Genomic DNA, 21,327 nt, shown 5'->3' on the forward strand with positions numbered 1-21,327 from the left:
TGGCTCCCCTTTCTATCCCCCAAGTAACAATCGATCCACCCACCTAATTACACAACAGAGCTCAACTCTATACCCCATTTGTGAAATGAGGGAGAACATCTACAATACCAGGACTCTCACCACTGCTACATCTGATCCAAAGCAGTGTTTCTCAAACTTTCCATGCATCAGAATCACCCGGAGGGCTTGCCGAAACAGATTAGCCCAGGTTGGTCTGGGGTGGTCCCAAGAATTTGCTTTCCTAACAAGTACCAAGGTGCTGCTGAAGCTGCTGGTCTGGGGGTCACACTCTGAGAACTACTGCTCTAAAGTAACAATGGTCCCCCTAGTCAATATCAATGCATTTCATGAATATCCCCCACTTCCACCACCACAACGTTAGTTCTACTTTTTTGGATGTTTTGGGTCTGTTAATTTAAAAAAAAATCCATAAACCCAGATGGCTCTGCGGCCCCCTTGTAAAATCTCTTCCTCCTGGGATCCGCCCCCTACTTCCCCAGTCACAGTGATATTAGCAGGGTAAGGAGGCTCTGAACAGGCCTAAGATGGGGAGAAGGTACCAAAACTCTACGCCAGGACCTGGAGAGTCTCTCTCCACGGAGGACACTGTAATGTGATTTCCCAGGCTTAAGCGTCATGATAAATGCCGTTACCATATCTAAGTAGAATCTACATATTGGGAAAATGTAGCGATGTTCTACTTACTGCTGTAAGTAACCTGGAAGGAACTGCTGTCCATCTTGTAGGTCTGACTGAGGTTCTGTGTTACTTGCTCGTTTGCTTTGCGCATTAATTCAGGTGGCGCTGCCGTTGTCGTGACTTCATACGCCACAACCACACTTCCAGGCCTGGATGGAGACCACTCAGTTCAGTAAAGCAGTAAGTGATCTGGAAGAGTCTAGATCCTTACGGTTTATTTGCATAAGAAAACAAAATGGCAGGAAGAGCCTGGGGACTTTATCTTCAAGGGTCCACTGAAATCCAACCTGTTTCTAAGCTCTAGCTGAAAGCCTGAGGCAGGGCTCGAACACGCAAGTGTCTGCAGACGGGTAACATCAATGACTGGAAGAGCCAGATGGGGCGGAGTGAATTGAATCCTACAAATGGGTCAAAGGATATAAGCCACAAGGTAGAGACTGTTGTCACACAGTCTGCTGGCCCAGGTTACCAGCTATGCTGAATATCCAGTGAAGCCAAAATCCTCAACGTTTCTGTAAACATTCTTCGTTTTTTAATTGGCAACTAACTTTTTGAAACACTGTGCAAACACACTTAGGGCTGCCCGGTGCCCACAGGGATGCCTTCACATGACAGTGTGCAACTCTGTGGCCATGGCTAGCTGGCTAACTTTTTTTAACAAAGGCGTCAATGCATGTATGACTTTATTTCATTTTTGTATTTCTGACTTCCCTAGATGGCAAATGTATCCCACATCTTTGTTTGCAGAATTTTTGCGTGCATAGAATGAACACAAGTCTTCTTCTCACCTTCCTTCTAAGTAGGTACATCTCTAAGGAGTGAGCTACTGTTCTCAGTATTTCCTTTCACTTTAAGCCCTGGAAATCTGACACTGTCTTCACCTTTACCAAACTGCCCCCACCGGGCATCCCAGATGGTGCCCTTCTAACGGGCTTTTGCTTTTTCACTAACGTTTTGGTATCTGCCATTGGATAAAAATGACCCAGTTATAGCATTCTTACCTGAACTCTGTCACTGTCGCCAATTTGAAGCCTGGTAAAATACTGTAACCCTTCCAGAACTGGAAAATAAAGCAAGACAAGTGTCACGGATCAAGGTCCAGTGAGAGACGGGTCAACAATTTGAAACAGAGTGAAAAGTGTCTACTTCTTATCACCCTGGGTAAAATGCTCTCCTGTATATTTTGTCAGTGCTAGCACTGGCAGATCTTTGAAGAAGTGATTCCTATCTACCTAGGTCATTCTGGGTTCTCCAGGAAGCAAACACCAGAGTAAATGTGCAAGAGTAACGTGCAAAAAATTTACTTAGGGAAATGCCTAGAGGAAAATAATGGGAAGGCAGTGGGGAAGACAGGGAGAGTCATCAGACCCGAGTGAAATTGTGCAGGAGAGGCTGGATGAAATCATCCTAGACTGAGCCTGGGAAGGTTCAGTACAGCCTTCAAAGGAGTCCCACGTTTACTAGACAGACCCGCCCCGTTCATTCACTAGCAGCAGGCAGCCAGCCCTGCCACGCGGCAGCAGCCGGGCCCTCAATCAATTGCAATTCCTATAGTCGGAATTCTTCGAGGTGCCTTCTTGGGGCTGCCACACTGCCGGATCGGATCCCTCACTTAACATATCACAGCTTTGGTTGAGCCAATGTGGTTTTCACTGATGCTTTTACTTCATTTTGTTTCCCTGAATTCCAACCCCACAGGAAATTCAACTGGAATCAAGTCATATTTACAGGGCGGATGCCGTGTACAAAGTGCTGTGTTAAGTAGCTGGATGGGTGGGATCCAAAGATGAATATGTAACTCTCCTTTTTTCCTCAAAAGTGTATAATTTAGTGTGTCGTGTTTGTGCATGAGGGAGATTCTCGTGCTGTGCAGAACTGTTACATGTCGGATACGCAAATCAGATCTCCTACAGCTCTTCTGTATCCGAGTTTCATCATGGCACCCATGAACAATGGTAATATTTGACTGGGTAAACGGGAGGCTGCTCCTGGCTTGAGGCAGAGGGTTGGCTGCCCAGAGGGTTAAGGGGAGTCATTACCTCAGCCCACCTGTAGCAATTTGTACCACACCAGTTGAGAAGCTCTATTCCAAATGAATTGACTCAGCAAAGCATTTAGGTTTAGATGAATTAATCCAGTGTAAAGCATTTAGAATGGTGTCTGGCCCACAGTTTACAATGAGAGAATATCCTCTTTTTCTGCATGAGTAAATTTACATATGTATACAGTCTTTTTCATATTCTTTTCCATTATGGTTTATCACAGGATATTGAATATAGTTCCCTGTGCTATACAGTAGGACCTTGTTGTTTATCCATTCTATATATAATAGTTTGCATCTGCTCATCCCAAACTCCCAATCCATCCTGCCCCTTCCCCCACTCCCCCTGGGCAACCACAAGTTTGTTCTCTATGTCTATGAGTCTGTTTCTGTTATGTGGAATCTACAATATGACACAAATGAACCTATCTACACGAGTAAATTTAAATCTGCCTTAAGTGTGAATGCCTTGGGACCTGCAGTGTAGAGAGTGGTGTGGAATCCTCTGTGCCAGACTCGGGCTGGTCTGCACAAAAGATGTTAGGGGTTTCACCCATGTGATGTGCGAAGATGAATAGAAATGCACCATCTGGTGCTTCTAGACCAGGTTCTTGGACCTTTTAGTAGGTTTCTGTGAGTTGATGCTGCCAAATTTTATGTGAATCAATTCTATCCTGGGAGGAAGTTCCACCTATAGGTCAAGATGATGTCCAATCATCCCCTGAACACTGTCTGATTTGAGCGCTTCTTAATTCATTGTCCCAGAGGTATAGAAATAATTTCGACATTCACATTCATAAATTCTGACAGATTCAAGCAAATGACCCACTGTAAATGCAACAGATACAGTTCAGCTCAGAGTTTGTTGGTCAAGAGCCTCCTGGGACCAAAACTCACCGCTGTTTCCAAGTCAGTCTTGTAGGACCTATAGAGGGCAGAGGAAGAGTTCTTGAGTTCTTCTTGAAAGCCCACATTGAGTCTGACCGACATTCGCAGGGTAATATCTGCTGAAGAACACAGGGCAATATTTTAAAAATCCCATGTCAGCATTTGAGTACACACAGGACAGAGAAGCATCTGGTTGAGTTGATATCAAACAGCCACTCAACAAACAAACATTCAGTGAGCAGTTACTTACCCCCCTGGAGCTGGCAAAAAAGTCCCTTGGGAGGCAGTCCCTTAAGGAGACTGCAATGATGCCCTGAAGGGGAGCCATCACGCCCTTGACAAGTGAGATTGTGGAGGCACTTTTCCTGAGGCCACTTATAGCCTTTCTCACAGGGGCACCAGATTTCATTTCCAGTAGGTCTGCAGACTGACATCAACCAGAACAATGAGGAGAGAAAAGGTAGTTACCGCTTTTGTGTTTCTAGACGTCAAGTATTTATACTTGTAGGAAACGCTAACTCCACTTCATATTGCCCTTCTGGGAAGTTCAGTAGTTCTGCATGAGATTCTCATGATTCCCGTACGTGTCACCTTTTGCTGTTAGGCACGGCCATCTAAAAGATGACAGCTCTGACTATCCCAGGGGCTGCCTACAATGATAAAGTGCTAAACAGATTTCCGGACTAGAGGGTATGGCAGCCAGCCTCCGAGATGGCACCACCCATCCCTGCCTCTGGGTACTCACACCCTTTTATAACTCCCTCTCATGTTGTACTAGGGTTGGTCTGTGTGACCGAGAGAATATAGAAAGAAGCGGTGGTGCCTCGCTTCTGAGATTAGGTGATAAAAGACGCTGTGGTTTCCCTCTTGGTTATACTCTCTCACTCTCTCTCTCTCTGACCTCTTGCTCTGGGGGAAGCCAGCTGCACTGCATGAGGACACGTCATAGAGAGGCCCACATGATCAGGAAGTGAGGTCTCTAGCCAATAGCTAGTGAGGAGCTGAGGGCTGCCAACAACCGCATGCGTGAGCCCGAAAGCGGGTTTTCCAGGCTCAGCTGAGCGTTCAGATGATTGCGACTCTGGCTGACGGCTTGACTAACCACCTCATGAGAGACCCCAGAGCCCGTGCTATCCAGCTAAGCTCTTCCTGGATTTTTGGCCCTCAGAAACTGCGTGACGTAATAAACATTTGTAGCTTTTTGTTTGTTTTGTTTTGGTTTTGTTTTTTTTTCCGGCCATGCTGTGCGGCTTGTGGGATCTTTGTTTCCCAACCTGGGATCAAATCCGGGGCCTCGGCAGTGAAAGCGCAGAGTCCTAACCACTGGATCGCCAGGGAATTCCGAGTTTGTTGTTTTAAGACGCTAAGTTTGGGAGTAATTCATTACGCAGCAAGAGATAACAAATGTAGAGCATAAGGAAAAATTCGAAACTTGTGCCTTTTACATTTCAAGTCAAATGTGAACAGCCCCAACAGACTCCAATCCCATTAAAAACTGACACTGAAAAATGCTCTGAAAACAGAGGGCTTGGAATTTATGTCTAAAACTGGACTAAAGCCACGTCACTGTGAGCCGTTTGTTCTGCGGGTGGGCATCTAGGCAAAGGCCCACAGAGTGACCACCCAAAGGAAAGCCGTCAAATAATTGTTCCTGAAATAGGAGGGACAACCAAGTCCCCTGGGATCCTTGGACACCGCTCCTGTCCTGTGCTCCAGCAGCAGGAGGGGGTGAAGGAGAAGCAGAAGGAATGGAGGAAGTCAAGGCTACTGGTGAGTGTGGTGGACATTGGCCGGGGATAATTCGAAGGGAGCCAACAAGATCCCCTTTGTCAAAATCTCTCTCCCGCTGACGTGAAAAGCATTTCTTTGGTTGTTTTATTTTTTTTTATAAAAAGTAAATATTTTTAATAAATATTTATAACTTTGTAAAAAATATTTGGTTGTTTTATTTGTTTTTCATTTAGTTTGTTTTTTTCTTTGCGGTACGTGGGCCTCTCACTGCTGTGGCCTCTCCCGTTGTGGAGCACAGGCTCCGGACGCGCAGGCTCAGCGGCCATGGCTCACGGGCCCAGCCGCTCCGCGGCATGTGGGATCTTCCCGGCCTGGGGCACGAACCCGTGTCCCTTGCATCGGCAGGCGGACTCTCAACCACTGCGCCACCAGGGAAGCCCTCATTTACTTATTTTTGAGATGGATGTGGAGGTGATATTAGCAGAACTTTTGACTCCATGTAAGATACAAATGTGCCTTAAGCGGATGGCGGAAGCGACCACCCCTGGACCACCTACTGCATTTAGGGCTTGACACACATTGGCCATAAAAATCCTCGGTTTTGTGTACTCTGATTAAAAATGCCTTTCAGATAACTAATAAGGACCTACTGAATAGCACAGGAAACTCTATTCAATGCTTTGTAATGACCGATATGGAAACAGAATCTAAAAAAAGAGTGGATATATGTGTATGTATAACTGACTCACTTTGCTGTACAGCGGAAACTAACATTGTAAATCAACTATACTCCAATTTAAAAATTTTGATTAAAAAACATGCCTTTCTTGAAAGGATCATAAGATAAGCTGTTGGAAGAGTCGGTGGGGGAGGCACAGGAAGAGGGGAACAGAGAAAATGTGCTTAGATATGAGTATCATGGTCAGTAAGTCTAATCTTCCTTACCCAGCCATCCCATTACCTCCTCTCTGAGGTCAGCTCTCCCCAGGCTACCCCCCTCCACACCCCACATCCCCCTCTAACAGGAAGGGGCTCAAAGCAACATTTATCCTGATTGGCCCAATCCTCCTATTTCAAGCAATGGGTCTTTTACTCACCTGTTGTCACCTCGATGCTCAAAAGGCTGGTAGCTGGGTCAGTGTCATCCCCTTGAACTGGAAAACTGAGGCTTTTCAAGTAAGCTTTGCTAGGCTCCAGGAAGGAGGCATCTTCAAGACTGACCTCAACATTGACAATGAACTCTTGGGCTGCAGGACTGCTCACGGCAACTGGAACGAAAGCATATGAAGGCTGTGAGAACTCACTGTGGTGGGCAGACAGAGAACGTGATGGACCTTTCAGCTTAAAGCCAATGACGTTTTAATTAGGTGGTTGGGATGAACATACACACACTACTATATATAAGATAGATAACCAAAAAGGACCTACTGCATAGCACAGGGAACTCTGCTCAGTGTTCTGTGATAACCTATAGGGGAAAAGAAGCTGAAAAAGAATAGAGATATATGTACGTGTATAACTGAATCACTTTGCTGTACACCTGAAACTAACGCAGCATTGTAAATCGACTAGACTCCAATATAAAATAAAAAGCAGAAGTTTCTTGGGAATCCCCTGGGGTCCAGTGGTTAGGGCTCCATGCTTCCACTGCAGGGGGCATGGGTTCGATGCCTGGTCGGGGAACTAAGATCCCGCATGCTGTGTGGTGCAGTTAAAAAAATAAATAAATATAAAAATCAAAATTAAAAAAAAAAAAGCTAATGACGGGGACATGTGGATGCTGGACACATCACCCTTTAAGAATTTCTAATGAACTTTTTTAGAGAAAAAGACGTTTGTTTACTGATAACCACCAAGCCCTCCCTTCATGATTCTTCCTCTCTACGACTCTGCTATATTAGAGGAGAAAGGAAACAGATCTAGCTTGTGTCAGCGCTGTGGTCTCTGGCCATTCGAGAGCTTCACAGGCCAAGCTGAGGACTTGTCCATCCTCTCCATTCCCACACCCCCCTTGGTGTCCAAGGCTAAGGGTGACTGTGTGGAAAATGGACTCGAATGGGACACGAATAGAAAAAGGGAGATCCGGCAGGGAGGCTCGGCAACCATCTAGACAATAAAAGCCATGGTCCTGACTCACCAGCATGAGTCAGTATGTCTCTGACACCATTCAGTGGTCATGCATGTATTTTGAGAGCTGAAGGATGCACTCACGGCCTGAAGACCTCTGGGAAAAGTCATGTAGTTAATTCCCTTTGTTCTTAGCCTGTGTGCAAAGCTTGGGCTCTTTGTTCTTACTCTGTATCTCTGGTGTTCAGCACATGCTAGGTACTCAACAAAAGCAAAATTGGCAAATTGGAAATTAAAATAAAAGAGATCTTCAGCAATTCATTGTTCTTCCAAATTGTCTCAAGACTGGTTGCCCGGCTGGCATTCTAGATGAGTCTGTTTCCCAATCCAGGCAAGCCAGACAACAGATCTATTGGAATGTTCCTGCATAATTACCACTATTACATCATGTCTGGGCTGTTGGTTGTTAAGTTCTCAAGGGCAGGAACTGCTTCTTTTACTTCTCAAGGCTGTACCCACTCCATCTGGCATGCAGCCCAGCACATAATAAGTTCATATCCAATCAATTCTTGATAAACCTGTGATTTCTGAGTTGAGTCACAGATTCACATTTCTGTCATGGCCAGAATCTCTGGCTCATTCCTGGTTGAAATATATAACTGGAGAGAAGCCATGGGCTTGGTTAGTAGCTAATGACAAACCTTCAAAAAATAGGAGAATTTTTAATACTGATGCCTTAAGAAGACAAGTTGTGGCTTATTTTATCTTGTCAGTCAAATAAGGAAAAGATTAGTGAATACCTGCAAGACTTTTACTTTAAAATATAAGTAAAATCTGTAAGTACAATACATATATATATGTATATATATAAAACCATAACATTAAAATTCTGTGTCTGTTTTCTAAACTGACAAAGAATTTCCCCCATAATATCACAAGATTTGTTTTAAATATTCCAAGGATTATTTATGAGAAACACTAAAATGGAGTAAGTTTACTATGGGAAACTCCAACTGATAAATGTTGATTGTAGAAAATGGTAATATTTGTCCACTTACAGCTGTAAACTATGTTTGTCTAGGAGTTTGGTTTTACTTATCAACCTTGTTGAGAATTATTTCATTTTGGCATCCTTCAACTTGCTGTAATTAACTCAAACTGTAAAAAATGTCTGTGCACATTTTCTTAAAATTAGGAATGCATCTTGCGGTATGTTTCCTCCTTATAAAAATGTATTTACAAGTAGAGCACAGTGACTTTTAAAACCCAGTGCGGAATCTCAGTTTGTCACGATATTATGGCATTGCTTGAAATTTCCTGTTTTCTTTCTGATTTGCAAACGGTTCTGTGATGCAAACAAGCTTCCTGGAAGGACTGCTAATCTTAATCTGAGTGATCCTAAACCTAGACATAGTATGTGGCCTGCTGGGAACATTTGCGAGGAGGGCGGCTGCGTGATATTTATAAGCTCTGTTTTAGAGCACATTCTTTTTCCTGAAAAGTAATGCAGCAGTGTTTATACCCTCCGGAGGATTCAGAAGCTCCAGGATCCTCTTTGCTGTGGTCAGTCTACTCTCCTGCCAGGAATGAATGTAAACAGGATTTCCTGGACGGTAGCTGCTTTTGAGATGAGTGAGGTCAGTAACAATTCCATATCACCCACTCCATCACCTGCATTATTGCCTCCCAGGGTCTGATCCCTGCCTGAGGGTCGTTAGTATCACCCATCCCTGAGCCCACCTCTCTCTGCTCTTTACAGATGTAACTGGAGAATAAGCACGTGCCTGAAAAGCACATGGTGCTTCCCGGATGTCATCATTCCCCACTGAAGCCAAGGTAGTTCTTCCGCTGAGGTCCTACAAGGAGCTGAGCCAAAAGCTTAAAATACGACTAAGAGGACAGTTCCTGTGACTTTAGCGAGTTCTAGTCTATGGCATTTGTGCAAATATTAATTGAAGCACCAGCCTCTAAGACCCCTTTCCCCTCAGCCACCTCTTATGTTCTTGACAACCTCTAAGGGAGTTTCAGAATAACCCTCAGCCTGAGCATCAGTTCTCCATAGAGACTGATAAGGATGGGAAACATTTAATAGAGAAAGAAATGTCTTCTTGACAATGGTCAGTTCTTCAAAACAGGCTCAAAAACACCATAGTAACTCAGAAGGCTACAGGTTTGCCCTTGGCAATCATCTATTCCCGTGGTCCCCACTCCTGACGGATGATTATCCACACGTAGGGATTCTACACACACAGATACTGTGGAGCCTCAACCCAGATGAGTCAAAGTAGACTCTTTATAAGTTAGTCCCAGAAATCTCTGCTTTTAGGCATGAGAAAAACGATCCCCCCAAAGAGTAAATGACTTGCCCCAGCTTCTGCTGCTTGCTGGTGGTGTCCACAGGATCAGAACTTGGATCTCTGGATTTCTAGAATGGGGTCCTTTCCATTACCTCACTCTGACAGTGTGACTGGTAGAATCATTTCTCCCTTAATGGTGCCATGTGTTCCTCAGGAAAAGAGAATAAAGGATGTTTTGGAGGTGGGGTGGGCGTGCAGTGATTAAAATCTTCAAAGATAGAGACAGCTTGGCTGGACCTACCAGTGACCGTTGACTTGGCCCTGAACCCAAAGCTTCCTGGTGTTATGGGCAAGCAGAACACAGAAACACCACTGGGCCTCCAGTCCCTGTAATGCCCAGGGAGAGCATCTGAGTTTAACGGAAGAAGCCCAGATGCTCAGAATTAGTATGACTTGTGTAGGGTGCGGTCAGGGGCCCAAGATTTGGGGTCCAAAGGCCACGCCCTGTCCACCTCACCTCCTCCAAACCTGAGGACTTCAGAGCTTCGGAAAGTGATCCTGGTGGGCTTGCCCCAGGCTACAAGGGACCCAGGAGGAACAGGAAGGTTGCTCCCACTCTGTGTAAGTGTGTATTTTAGAGGCCCTTCCATGCTTCTCTGCTGCCCCTGGACCACCTGATTCCAGACAGTTCAATGTGTTCTCTTTGCCTCGGGCTCCTTCGCCCTGGTGTTGTTTGTCTGAGTTCTTCTGACTCACCGATGCCCCAGTGGAAGGTAGCACATTCCAGGGGTCATCAGTGTCACAGACGCAGGCTTATCCCTGGCCTGGGAGGCACAAACCAACCAGGATTTCCCCTCTCCTTTCCCATTAATCAGTGCCTGCCACACAGCACTTATCTTATAGAGACATTTCTGGAAAGTTGGCCACAAACTGTGACAAGCAGTTCTGGGTCTTCACCACAGCTGTTTAAGCAAACAAGACTATTTTTGCCTGGCCACTCTACTGGTAATTACAGCTTCTAAGAAGTCGGGGCCTAAGTCAATGTATAAATGAATCTCTCCCCTGCAACAGAGTGGGGCCTGCTGACATCACTCAGGAGAAATGAGGTTCATGTGGTTTTCTCCTGACCAAAGGGGCCCATGCTTCTTTATCACTGAAGATTTGAATTTGTTTCTCCCCCTTAGTCCTGTAGCAGGTAAATATTAAAAGCTACCTGCTCTGCTTTTCTCTTGACATGTTCTCGTAGGTACCAATTTGGCAGCGTCATCTGGACCTGCTGTACCTTTGTCAGGAGAGAGTCAAAGATCCTGTTCTCCCTTTAGGTTTTGAAAGGTTCACTCACACTATGGCTATGGTCTGGGGGGCAGGCATGGATGGGGGAGAGGGAGGGCAGCACTGTGGCATAAAACAATGGGCTGTGAGGCCTGGAGAAAAGAATCAATTCTACTAGCTCATCATACACCCAAATCATCAAAGTCAGCCCCACGTAAAGTGACGCTAGAGCCCCTCACTCAACAAATCTGCTCCGAGAATCACAGCTGCGTAAACTTCCTCTGAATGTGGTTAGCGAGAACACAGTTTCCTTCTGCAGTATATGCGTAAGAAAAAGCCCCAGACCATCAAGAATCTCCTCGTATTCCCTCTGCCTGGAGCTCCCTCCTCCCTCCCTTCTTCTGTCCCATTTCTGCTCCTTCTTTCATGCCTCAACCTCAATCAATTCTTTCCTGGTCACTCTCTGAGGCTATGTGTGCTCAGTGACCTGAGGACTCACAGAATCAAGGCATCGTGAAGTTGTCTGAGTATTTTGAAGATCATCTTGGGTAACCACTCATCAGATGCCGCGATGCCCCCTATAAACACTCCTGCCAGGTGCTTATTCAGATTGGCTTAAATACCTTGCATGACATGAAACTCACCTCCGTATAAGACGGTCCAACCCACCTTTAGTTAGTTCTGTTAGAAACTTACATTTAGCCCAGACCTATCTCTCTGTAGCTCCTACCATTTTCTAGCCAGTAGCTTTGCCTTTTTCAGGCTCCCAACACGGGATGACTCTGCTTTTGATGTTACAGAATTTGAATTTAACTTGTGGTGCGTGCATATCCTATCCTTATAACCAGATTAAAAGTTGATAGCAGCAGTCAGCATGTTTTATGTTCTTTGTGCCCAATAGGTGCTTAATAAATGTATACTAATTAAATATTAAAAACACTCCTTTGCTAAAACAAAAAAAAATTATGGCACGGAATCTCACAGGCAGGATCCAGAAAGTCATGTTGAAAACTCTGACCCTTAACTGTGAGCTAGGACTTGGAGTCTAGAGAGCTGGGGTAAATGCCCTCTCACCTGGGAGGCTACTGAACCCCTGTGAGCCATGCTTTGCTCATCTGTCAATTAGGAGCACTATTTTCTCTGCAGATTTGTTGTTAAGGAGTTGGGGTATGAAGACCCCTAGCAAATTGTCTGGCATATAACAGCCATTCTGAAACAGCGTGTGGAAATAATAATACTGATCATAATAAGTGTACGGATTATCATCTACGCAGCCATCTGCTGGTAGGTCAACTAAACCTAATTCTCTTCCAATCAGGTCTCACTTTTGAGATAGGTAAGCAAAAAAAAAAAAACCCACCAGGCGGAGAGAACCAGCCTTCTCTTCTTACTCTGCCACCACTACTGCCTGCTCAGAGCACGAAATGCCACAAGTTATCATAAGAAAGATTAAAGCCAGGAAAATCCCCAAATGTGTTTCTCAACCTGGAGAATGCACAGCATTTCCTGAACACAGATCAAAAGGAGACAGCACAGCTGGCCGGGCTGCAGGTCTGCAGAAAGGTCAGGATTTCCGAGCTGGCAGCTGGCAACCCAATCTGGTAGGAACCTTGCTCTCACTGGATCTGTGAAGATGTAAGTGCCTCCAGCTCGGGCTTAGGACACCCTGGGTCTCCCTTTCTCCTACCAGCCATTCCTTTTGAAACCAAAGAAGAACCAGTGGGGACTCTTCAGCCCAGGACCCAAGACACATTCCCAGTTAAGCTCAGAAATCTGACACGGGGAACTTCATAATTGATGCTGAGGATGAGGACACATTTGCGTTACTTCCAACCTAAGAAGCCTCTTTTTAGAAAAAAAAAAACCTTTAAAATCAGTGCATCCCGGCACTTTATTTATTTTTGGCCGCACCACGCAGCATGCAGGATCTTAATTCCCCAACCAGGGATCGAACCCGTGCCCCCTGCAGTGGAAGCATGGAGCCTTAACCACTGGACCCCCAGGGAATTCCCAAGAAACTTCTGCTTTCAGTCCCCTGTGAAGATTGCCCTTAAGACTAAATTTCCCGCTGACTGTTGTACTTCCAAAATAAGATTTTCATTCCAGCTCCGGCTTCTACCCGTGGCCTCCACCTCCCCAGTCACCCGGGTCTGTGCACTCCCAAGTATCATATAGATCATCCCTCCCTGTCACCCCCATGTCAAGTCTGTCCCCAAGTCCTTTTGATCCAATTCTCCAAATGTCTCACAAGCGTTTGCCATGTTCCTTTCCTAACGTCATTCCAGGTACCAGGGCCGATGACGTTCCACACTGCTGAGCATCCTTGCTGGTCTCCCGGCACTAACCTCTTCATCTAATTCCTTCAACCATAACCATCTGGCAAATTTTCACTTCAGATGGCTTCCACCAATGCCTTCTCTGTGCCAGCCTCTCAGCTGGTCTAGAATCCACTTCCTGGTGGAATTAGGACAGAATTCTGGAGGCTTTGACGGATGCTTATTTCCCTCTGCTCCCCAATAGCCACTAACAAGCAGGTTCATACTCTTCTTGCCCCTGGCCTCCGAGTTTTTGGTGAAGGTTTCTCTGCCCCCACAGAGTTTTGAGATAGTTTTCCTAAAATGCTAATATTGTGGCATCCAACCTCCTGCCTTCAGTAGTTCTACAAAACCTTCTCTGTACCAGGTATATTTCAGGCTCTGTCAACTGCAATATTTTTATAAATAAGTCCATTAAATTTGTTTTTAATTTTAAAAACCATTAAAGCAAACAAAAACATCAAATACCCCGCCCCAGATAACTATATTAACATTGAAAAAGTAAGTACATACTATTATTTAATCCTCTCAACAACCCTGTACAGTAAATATATATTTGTATATTTGTATGTATGTACATATATGTGTGTGTGTTTGGATGTGTGTGATATATTTGTGAGATGTAAGATGTGGTAAAGGAAGAAGTCCATAGCTCTGAGAATAAATGTGAGTACTGATCCTACCTTTAAAGGATCAAATTTTAAAGCTCTACAGATTTGGTCCAGTGCCTCAAAAGGAAATTCCTTTTGAGAATTCTCTTTCTCTTGGAAACTTTGTTTGCCACTTTCTGGCACGAAGGCTCCAGAACACAGACACTTCTGTGTGGCAGCTGCTGAATGTAACCTTCCTATTGCTTGCTTTCCTAGTTTTCCTGGAGAGCGATGCTCTTAATTGCAACTCATATTCTGAGCATCTGCGGCCCAGCGCCTGGGCCTTTCCATGACCACTTCTTACTTCAGTGATTTTGTACAAGTACCAAGGCCAATCCGTCTTCTGCAGATGACGGGTCGAGTCGTTAACACCTCCAAAATGACCCTAGAGGCCCAAACCATGTATAAAAAATGGAAAACATGTTTTCATGGTGATTTATCATCTTCGTGACTATTTTTAATGAAAGCACGTCTGGAAAACTTTTGGAATGTCAAATCCTTAGAAGTGGAAGTGGTTTCCTCTCTGAGGGCTAACCTCTCATGCGGGCACCAAGGATCACAAATAGCTAGGACTGGAAGTGCAGAAGGATGTTACTTTTCCAGGTGTAGGGTCACCAACTGGTTCCGAGGCAGGTGGCAGCCTGAGCCCTAGAAGAAGCTGGCAGAACCTGGAGCTGGAACTTAACTCAAGTGGTTTGATTTTAAGAAGAAAAGACTTTCAAAATATTGAGTGGGGACATCGCTGGTCCTGTTCCTGTCATGCGGGTGGGAGGGTTCAAGGGGTTGTCAGGGGGGAGGGGTGGGTAGAGGTGATAATGTTTGTTTTAAAGCACAGGAGGTACAAAGTACAGTCTGTGCTGTAGATCACTTTAGGGAAGGAGAGGAGGGCGAGTGAGGATCCCATAGGGATATAAAACTAGGTTAAAATAGAAAAAAAAGGGAAGGAAGGGAAGGAGAGAGGACCGATGGTATGAACTTCCGGCGAGCACTGGTTGAATTCTCATTTCATGCACGGGGCAGCAGGTGGATCTTGTTATGGCCCTGTAAGGGGCTCTACCGGACGCCTAGGGTCCTGTAGAGGACCCTGCTCCCTCTGGCAGCCTAAAGTCTCTTTTAGACCACCAGACTGAACAGACCAAGTCCCAACAATGCTTGGAAAAGGATTCAGTCCCAATGTTACAAGTGAAGACGTTTCTAGACGGTTGGTCCAGCCACGAAGCCAGCAGACCCTTAGCAAAAAGGAACATATCCTCTGAACTCACACAGGGGCCGCTATGACAGAGACATGCCTTCTCTTTATTTGTTCACTCATCTGTTGGGATACTGGGCTACATGCCAGGCTGCAGAGAGGAAGAGGGTTCAAGGGAGCTCATGTCTCCTGGGAGTGGCAAACAGGAAGCAAAAGAATTATAGTGCATTGGGATAAATGTTGGACTACGAGGATGTATTGTGGGTAAGGGGAACCCAGGAACACAGCCCCTCCCTGTGTGGGGAATTGATGGAAGACCTTCCAGGGCAGGAGCCTATGTGAACTGAGTCCCCCAGACAAGCAAAGGGGTGTGGTGAGTGGGATACTGACTCTGTGAAAAGCAGCAGAAGGAGAGTGAGTGGGCAAAGCACTTAGGGTCCAGTGAGCGGATAATCAGATTATATCTCCAAAGCAATTGGCAGCCCTTGAAGGATTTTCTGCAGGGAAATGAGAAAATCAGGTTGATGCTTTTGCAAGATTGCTGTGGTGGGAGGAGCTGGTCCTTGGAAAATGCAGCCTCCAGATGTACCCACCTGCTCAGGGTCCCACACCAGGGAGGAGACACTGACCATCACCATGCAGGTGCTCACAGCTCTCACCTGCCCCCAACCCTCCAAAGGGCAGAGCCCTGTGTTTTCCAGACAGCTTCTTGGGAATTCAGTGGGAAACTGGAGTGGCAGGCAGAAAAGGACTTGGGTCTAGCGATTCAACTGATCCACAAAATAAAAGTGCTGAATGAGAGGAGACAAGGTTGAAAGAAAAAAAGAAAAAGAAAAAAGGCAAGGCTGCTGGGCTGAGAAGAGAGAAGCAGCCTTTTTGGTGGTGGCGGAGGGCAGCTGAAGGAAGGGGCCTCGGGGAAATCTTCAGGCTCTGAGGAGAGGTGATGGGAGAGGACAGACACGAGCCCTGAACGTGCTGATAAGACCCCTCTAACGTCATTTGATAGAGAATGGAATTCCTTTGCGGTTACTTCTAGAAATTGAACACTGAGGTGCTCAGAGACTGAATGATGTGGATCCCAGTGTCTCAAAAAGTTACAACAAATGTCATCTGATGGGATTTACTAGAAAAATGGGCAAGCAAAGGGTTACATACCGGCTCGTTTTTGCCTTACTGGGTCCTCCCCTGCTAGTTCATGTTCATGGAGAAGCTGAAAGAACATTTTAGGAAATAGTCAGTGAGCGTTAGAGACGCCTTTTCGCAACGGTTCTCTGTTCACGTGCCCCGGGACGTTCAAGCTGAGGGTAGGGTTGCAGATTCTGGGTCAGCACCTTGTGGCCCGGGGATGGCGGGCAACCAGTGATTGAAGGGTCGGGGAAATGAAATGGATTCGTCTCTGTGGTATGATCTGGGCATCGACTTTTTATAGACCAGTCTCTAGATGCAGGAGCGGAAGAAATCAGCCTATCTGAGTTTCTCAGAGTTCCTGCAGCTTGAGGCCTGTCAAGAAATATAAATGACGCTGTCCTCCACTGTACTGAGACTTGAACCCTGAGTCGTTCGCATGACCTTTTAGACGAGTCTCACGACCTCTCCTCCACACTCAGCCTGTCCCCACCCTAATATTTCTGCAGCATTAGGGCTGTTTAGATTGTGCATGCTTAGAAATTATTTTCTCCTCCTCTGGCCCTTTTTCTCCTAGATGGTTCGATGGTTGCCTTCTGAGGCGGGGGCTTTGAGAGCCAGCTCTAGAGCCAGAATGCCTGGGTACAGGCCCTTACCAGCTACGCGACCTTGAGGAAGTTACTCATCCTCTCTGAGCCTCAGTTTTCTTTTCTGTAAAATGGAATAATAATAGTGCTGACCTCATAGAATTGTTATGAGAAATAAGCCAACCGCAACGTGGAACATAGTAAGCTCTTAATAAATGTTAGTTAGATCATATAGTACAACAATTAAGCATAAGGACTCTGAAGAAATTGAATTCAAATCCTAACTCTGCCATAAAATGGCTGTGTGACCTTGGGCAAGTTACTTAACCTCTCAGTGCCTCAGTACTCACCTAAAGTAGAGCGATAAAGAGAGCTTACCTCATGAGGTTGCTGTGAGGATCAAATGATTAATCAATGACAAACACTAGAATAGTTTTGATGACAGAGTAAGTGCTATTCTGGGACAGGGCATCACGCTGTCCTGGGGGCACCATTCACATGGACCCCCCCATTTGCATACTGCCACTTGCTTCATCTCCATAAAGCTCATCTACTGTCATCACGTGGCTTCTTTGTTTAAGAGCTGACATTGATTGGCTTTGCTGCTGAGTTCACTGCCAGCGCCGTAGCTTATAACCTTACCTCGACCTGATATGGGGCTCCTAGCTCATCCCTGCCTCCCAGTGAATTTTCCTGTGATGTGTTTCCCAATCCAAACTTCCTTAAGTCTCAGTAGAGGAGCCAGATAACCCCTGCCCTCCAGGGTGTGTGCTTTACCATGAACCCCATGCACCAATGAACACCCCCCGAGAGAGAGAGAGAGCTCTGCCACATCATAATGATAACAAAAACAATAATTCCTAAGACTTCTTCAACACCCTGTGCCAGGCACACTTGGTGTGTGCTTATTTATTTAATCCTCATGACAATCTAAGGCGTAGGTACCGTTGTTATCTGCATTTCACGGATGAGAAAACACAGGCTCAGAGAGGTCAAATAACTCGCCTAAGGTCACACAGCAGAATCAGGACTCAAACCCAGCTAGCCTGCATCCTAAGTTTGTGCTTATCCACATAGGTATGGCATCGTCTTATCAGGAGATACCCCGGAAACTGTGGGGGAGCTGGTTTCGCCTCGGTGACCCAGTATCTCTTAACTAGTGTCTTTTCTCTTTCTTTCTCTGTTGTCTCCTCCACCCCCTCCTTCTTTTCAATGACTAGTATTCACGTCCACAGGAACTGTGGAGGGACCTGAGAGTTCACAAATGTTCTTGAAGAAATGAACAGAGGAATAATGGCTGATGATTAGAATTTCCAAAGCCCAGGGTGCTGCTTCGCTTGCAGTGAGATTATTTCAGGTCTACCGAAATGTGCAGAAACCAAGAAATAACAAAGTCAATGTATAGGGCTGTTTCCTGTGCGGCTTGCCCTGGAGCCTTCTCTGGCTCTGTGCCTGGGCAGAAGGAAGAGTTCTTCTGCTGCCTTGCTGTCTCCATCCTCCCTGGGGCTTGGGGTTGGGGAAGGGGAGCCACCAGGAAGCTTTCTCTGTCCACTCTCCGTGGTTTGCTGCTGGGGAACTCAGCCCAGGAGAAGGTGACTACTGGTGGTTACTTCTGGGAAGCTCTCCCAAGCTGAGATTTCATTTCTCCCATTTTCCAGGGGTGCTAAAAAATTAAGGACTTGCTGCCAGCAGTTGTGGGTTAAAATCAAGGTACATTTCAATCCTCTCATGCAGACCATTTCAAATCTTTGTGGGCATAAGGATCACCTCCCTCCCTCCCCTAATCCAATTTAGCAGATCTAGAATTGGGTGAAGAAAACTGCTTTTTTAGGGGCTTCCCTGGTGGTGCAGTGGTTAAGAATCCACCTGCCGGTGCAGGGGACACAGGTTCAAGCCCTGCTCCAGGAAGATCCCACATGCTACGGAACAACAAAGCCCATGCACCACAACTACTGAGCCCACGTGCTACAACGACTGAAGCCCGCTCGCCTAGAGCCCGTGCTCCACAATAAGAAGCCCGTGCACCGCAACGAAGAGTAGCTCCCGCGTGCCACAACTAGAGAAAGCCCACGAGCAGCAACGAAGACCCAACACAGCCAAAAATAAATACATAAATTAATTAATTTAAAAAAACTACCATACGATCCATTTGATGGATCAACAAAGTAGGATATACATACAATGGATCCATATTCAGACTTAAGAGAGGAAGGAAATTCTAATGCATACTACAACATAGATATATTTTTAGGACATTATTCTAAGTGAAATAAGGCAGTCATGAAAAGACAAATACTATATGATTCCACTTGTATGAGGTACTTGGAGTAGCCAAAATCATGGAGACAGAAAGTAGAACAGTGAGTTCCAGGAACTAGGGGGTGCAGAGCTAGGGAGGTATTGTTTACTGTATACAGAGTTTCAGTTCTGCAAGATGGTTCTGCAGATTGGCTGCACGAAAATGTGAATATATTTAACACTACTAAACTATACACTTAAAAATGGTGAAGATGGTAAATTTTGTATTACCACGGTTTTTTTTTAAAAGCTCATCACCCCATGTTGCTTTTAAAATGGTAGAAGTGGGGGGCTGAGTGGTAGCTTAGGCAGCATGGGCTGGTAAGACAGGTTCAAGGGCACCTCTCCAAGGGAGGTCTTCAGCCTCTAGGCTGGACGAAGATATTATATCTTGAAGGCAGATCTAGGGGGGCCAATTGAGGCCTTTTGGCATGGTGGTGGGAGCTTTCAGGAAGACAAATTTAAAGTTCCACCAGCAGTCTTGGGAGGCCTATCCTCTGATCAGCCTGGGCCACGAGGCAGATGGAGGGGCTTTGTTAAGGATGCTGTGATGAGGGCCGAAATGGCACAGTGGGAGGGCACTGCTGCAGCTAGGAACACTGGGAAACTCTGGAACAGAGGTAAGGCTGACCCCACTGCTGAGATCACTTCAGGCTCCTGCTTTCTCCCCACATGCTTGGGGAAAGTAGAGCTCTGTACTGACCGTGCAAACCCACAGGAAAAGTAATGTTTCCCTCCTCTATTTATAAAAGCAAGCTGCTGCATATAATTGCATGGGCTGCATCTCGCATAGCAGAGTTTGGAAGAAGACATACAAAGTATACCTCCCAAGGCATGAGAGGAATAAAAAAGACAAAACCTAGGTCTAAACAAAGAAAGACACAAAAACAGAAGAGAGGAAGGAAATGCATAAACTCATTTAAAAAATCCTGAAAGTAAGAGCAAGCATTTTAAATATGACATCAAATGTGAATAAATTATACTCCCCAAATCACAGTCAGATTAAAAAAAAAAAGAACCTCAAACATTCCTTGTTTATAAGAGAACCAGTAAAACAAAGGAATATACTGAAAGCTAAACAAAAAATAAAGAACAAAGATCAGGCAAACACAAATAAAAAACAGAACTGACCACTGGAATATAAGACAAAGAATTAAAATTGAAAAGTACCAAGCAGGGCAAAAAGAGACATTTTATCATGGTAAAATCTACCAGTGAAGCTCTAACAATAGTGACAGACTGGATAAAGTAGCACTAAAGTATCTTTTTAAAAAGTCAGTAGAAAAAATGTTATTACAAGAAGAGAAATCATAACAGCAAACACTGATACAGCCTTTTAAAAAATGTATCAGGCACAGGGAGTTTACTGGGTCAGTAGATGGAGGGCAGTCAGGACTCCTATTTCTTTTTTTTTTTTTCCTAATGCCTGTTGGAGAAAATCTCATGTAACCTGTGTGAGTCAGTCGTGAGTGTTTCTGCTTCTGGGAGAATACATCTGTGACTATATTCGAGTGTATCAGATAAAGAGACCCTGCATTTTACCCTCTCCAGAGAATAAACTTCCAGATTTCTGCCGGGGTGGAGGAAGGGCAGCTTGCCCAAGTTCATGGCATGGGAGAGGGGATATAGGGACCCAACCACTTTTCACACATCCTTCAACCAGTCTCCTTGTACCAGCATTCTCTTCATGCCCCACTTTCAGAGGGTTTCATCAATTCTTGAACATTTTGATGAATATTAAGTTAGCTTTCTCCACTGTTGGCTTAAGCTTCAGCTTTCTTGAGTTTTCCAATTTGATTGCCAGTTGACTATTTGTCTTCTTGTCTCCAAAATTCTGTTTTATAATTTCCTTTTCTGCTCCATCATTATAATTTTACTTTTATTGATGCTGCAGTCAGATTTTAAGAGGACTGTGCCCAACATTATTTTGTTGACCAAGCATATTCCTGGCTCTGCTCACTGCTACTGAAAAGATTTATTGCAAAAATAAAAAATATATTCTCCGGACTACGGGAAGGCTCAAACCAAAGAGTACTTCCCAGAACTCCTGCTGCCAGTGTCTTGTCCCCACAGTGAGCCACAGCCACCCCCCGCCTCAGCAGGAGACCCTTCAACACTAGCAGCTGTGCGACGGGCTGAAACACAGATGGGAAGTAGAGCTGTGGAAA

The 21,327-nt window shown here is 45.3% G+C and overlaps 1 protein-coding gene across 11 annotated transcripts in view; it reads right to left on the bottom strand.

The window, feature by feature from the left end:
* The window catches only part of ADGRF5 (adhesion G protein-coupled receptor F5), a 111,384-nt gene that overhangs the window by 31,059 nt on the left and 58,998 nt on the right, over positions 1-21,327 (bottom strand). For 8 of the 11 annotated variants that reach the window (XM_032650269.1, XM_032650276.1, XM_032650275.1 and 5 more), the window contains 6 exons: positions 16,305-16,359; positions 6,457-6,627; positions 3,879-4,055; positions 3,638-3,747; positions 1,701-1,759; positions 706-848 (listed from right to left, as the gene is read on the bottom strand). In XM_032650269.1, the coding sequence (XP_032506160.1) occupies positions 706-848; positions 1,701-1,759; positions 3,638-3,747; positions 3,879-4,055; positions 6,457-6,627; positions 16,305-16,359 (715 nt within the window). The remainder of the gene's footprint in view (positions 1-705; positions 849-1,700; positions 1,760-3,637; positions 3,748-3,878; positions 4,056-6,456; positions 6,628-16,304; positions 16,360-21,327) is intronic. The other 3 variants (XM_032650270.1, XM_032650277.1, XM_032650279.1) reach the window with 1 other exon arrangement.

Source organism: Phocoena sinus, chromosome 11, assembly GCF_008692025.1.
Source record: "Phocoena sinus isolate mPhoSin1 chromosome 11, mPhoSin1.pri, whole genome shotgun sequence".
Taxonomy (NCBI): domain Eukaryota; kingdom Metazoa; phylum Chordata; class Mammalia; order Artiodactyla; family Phocoenidae; genus Phocoena; species Phocoena sinus.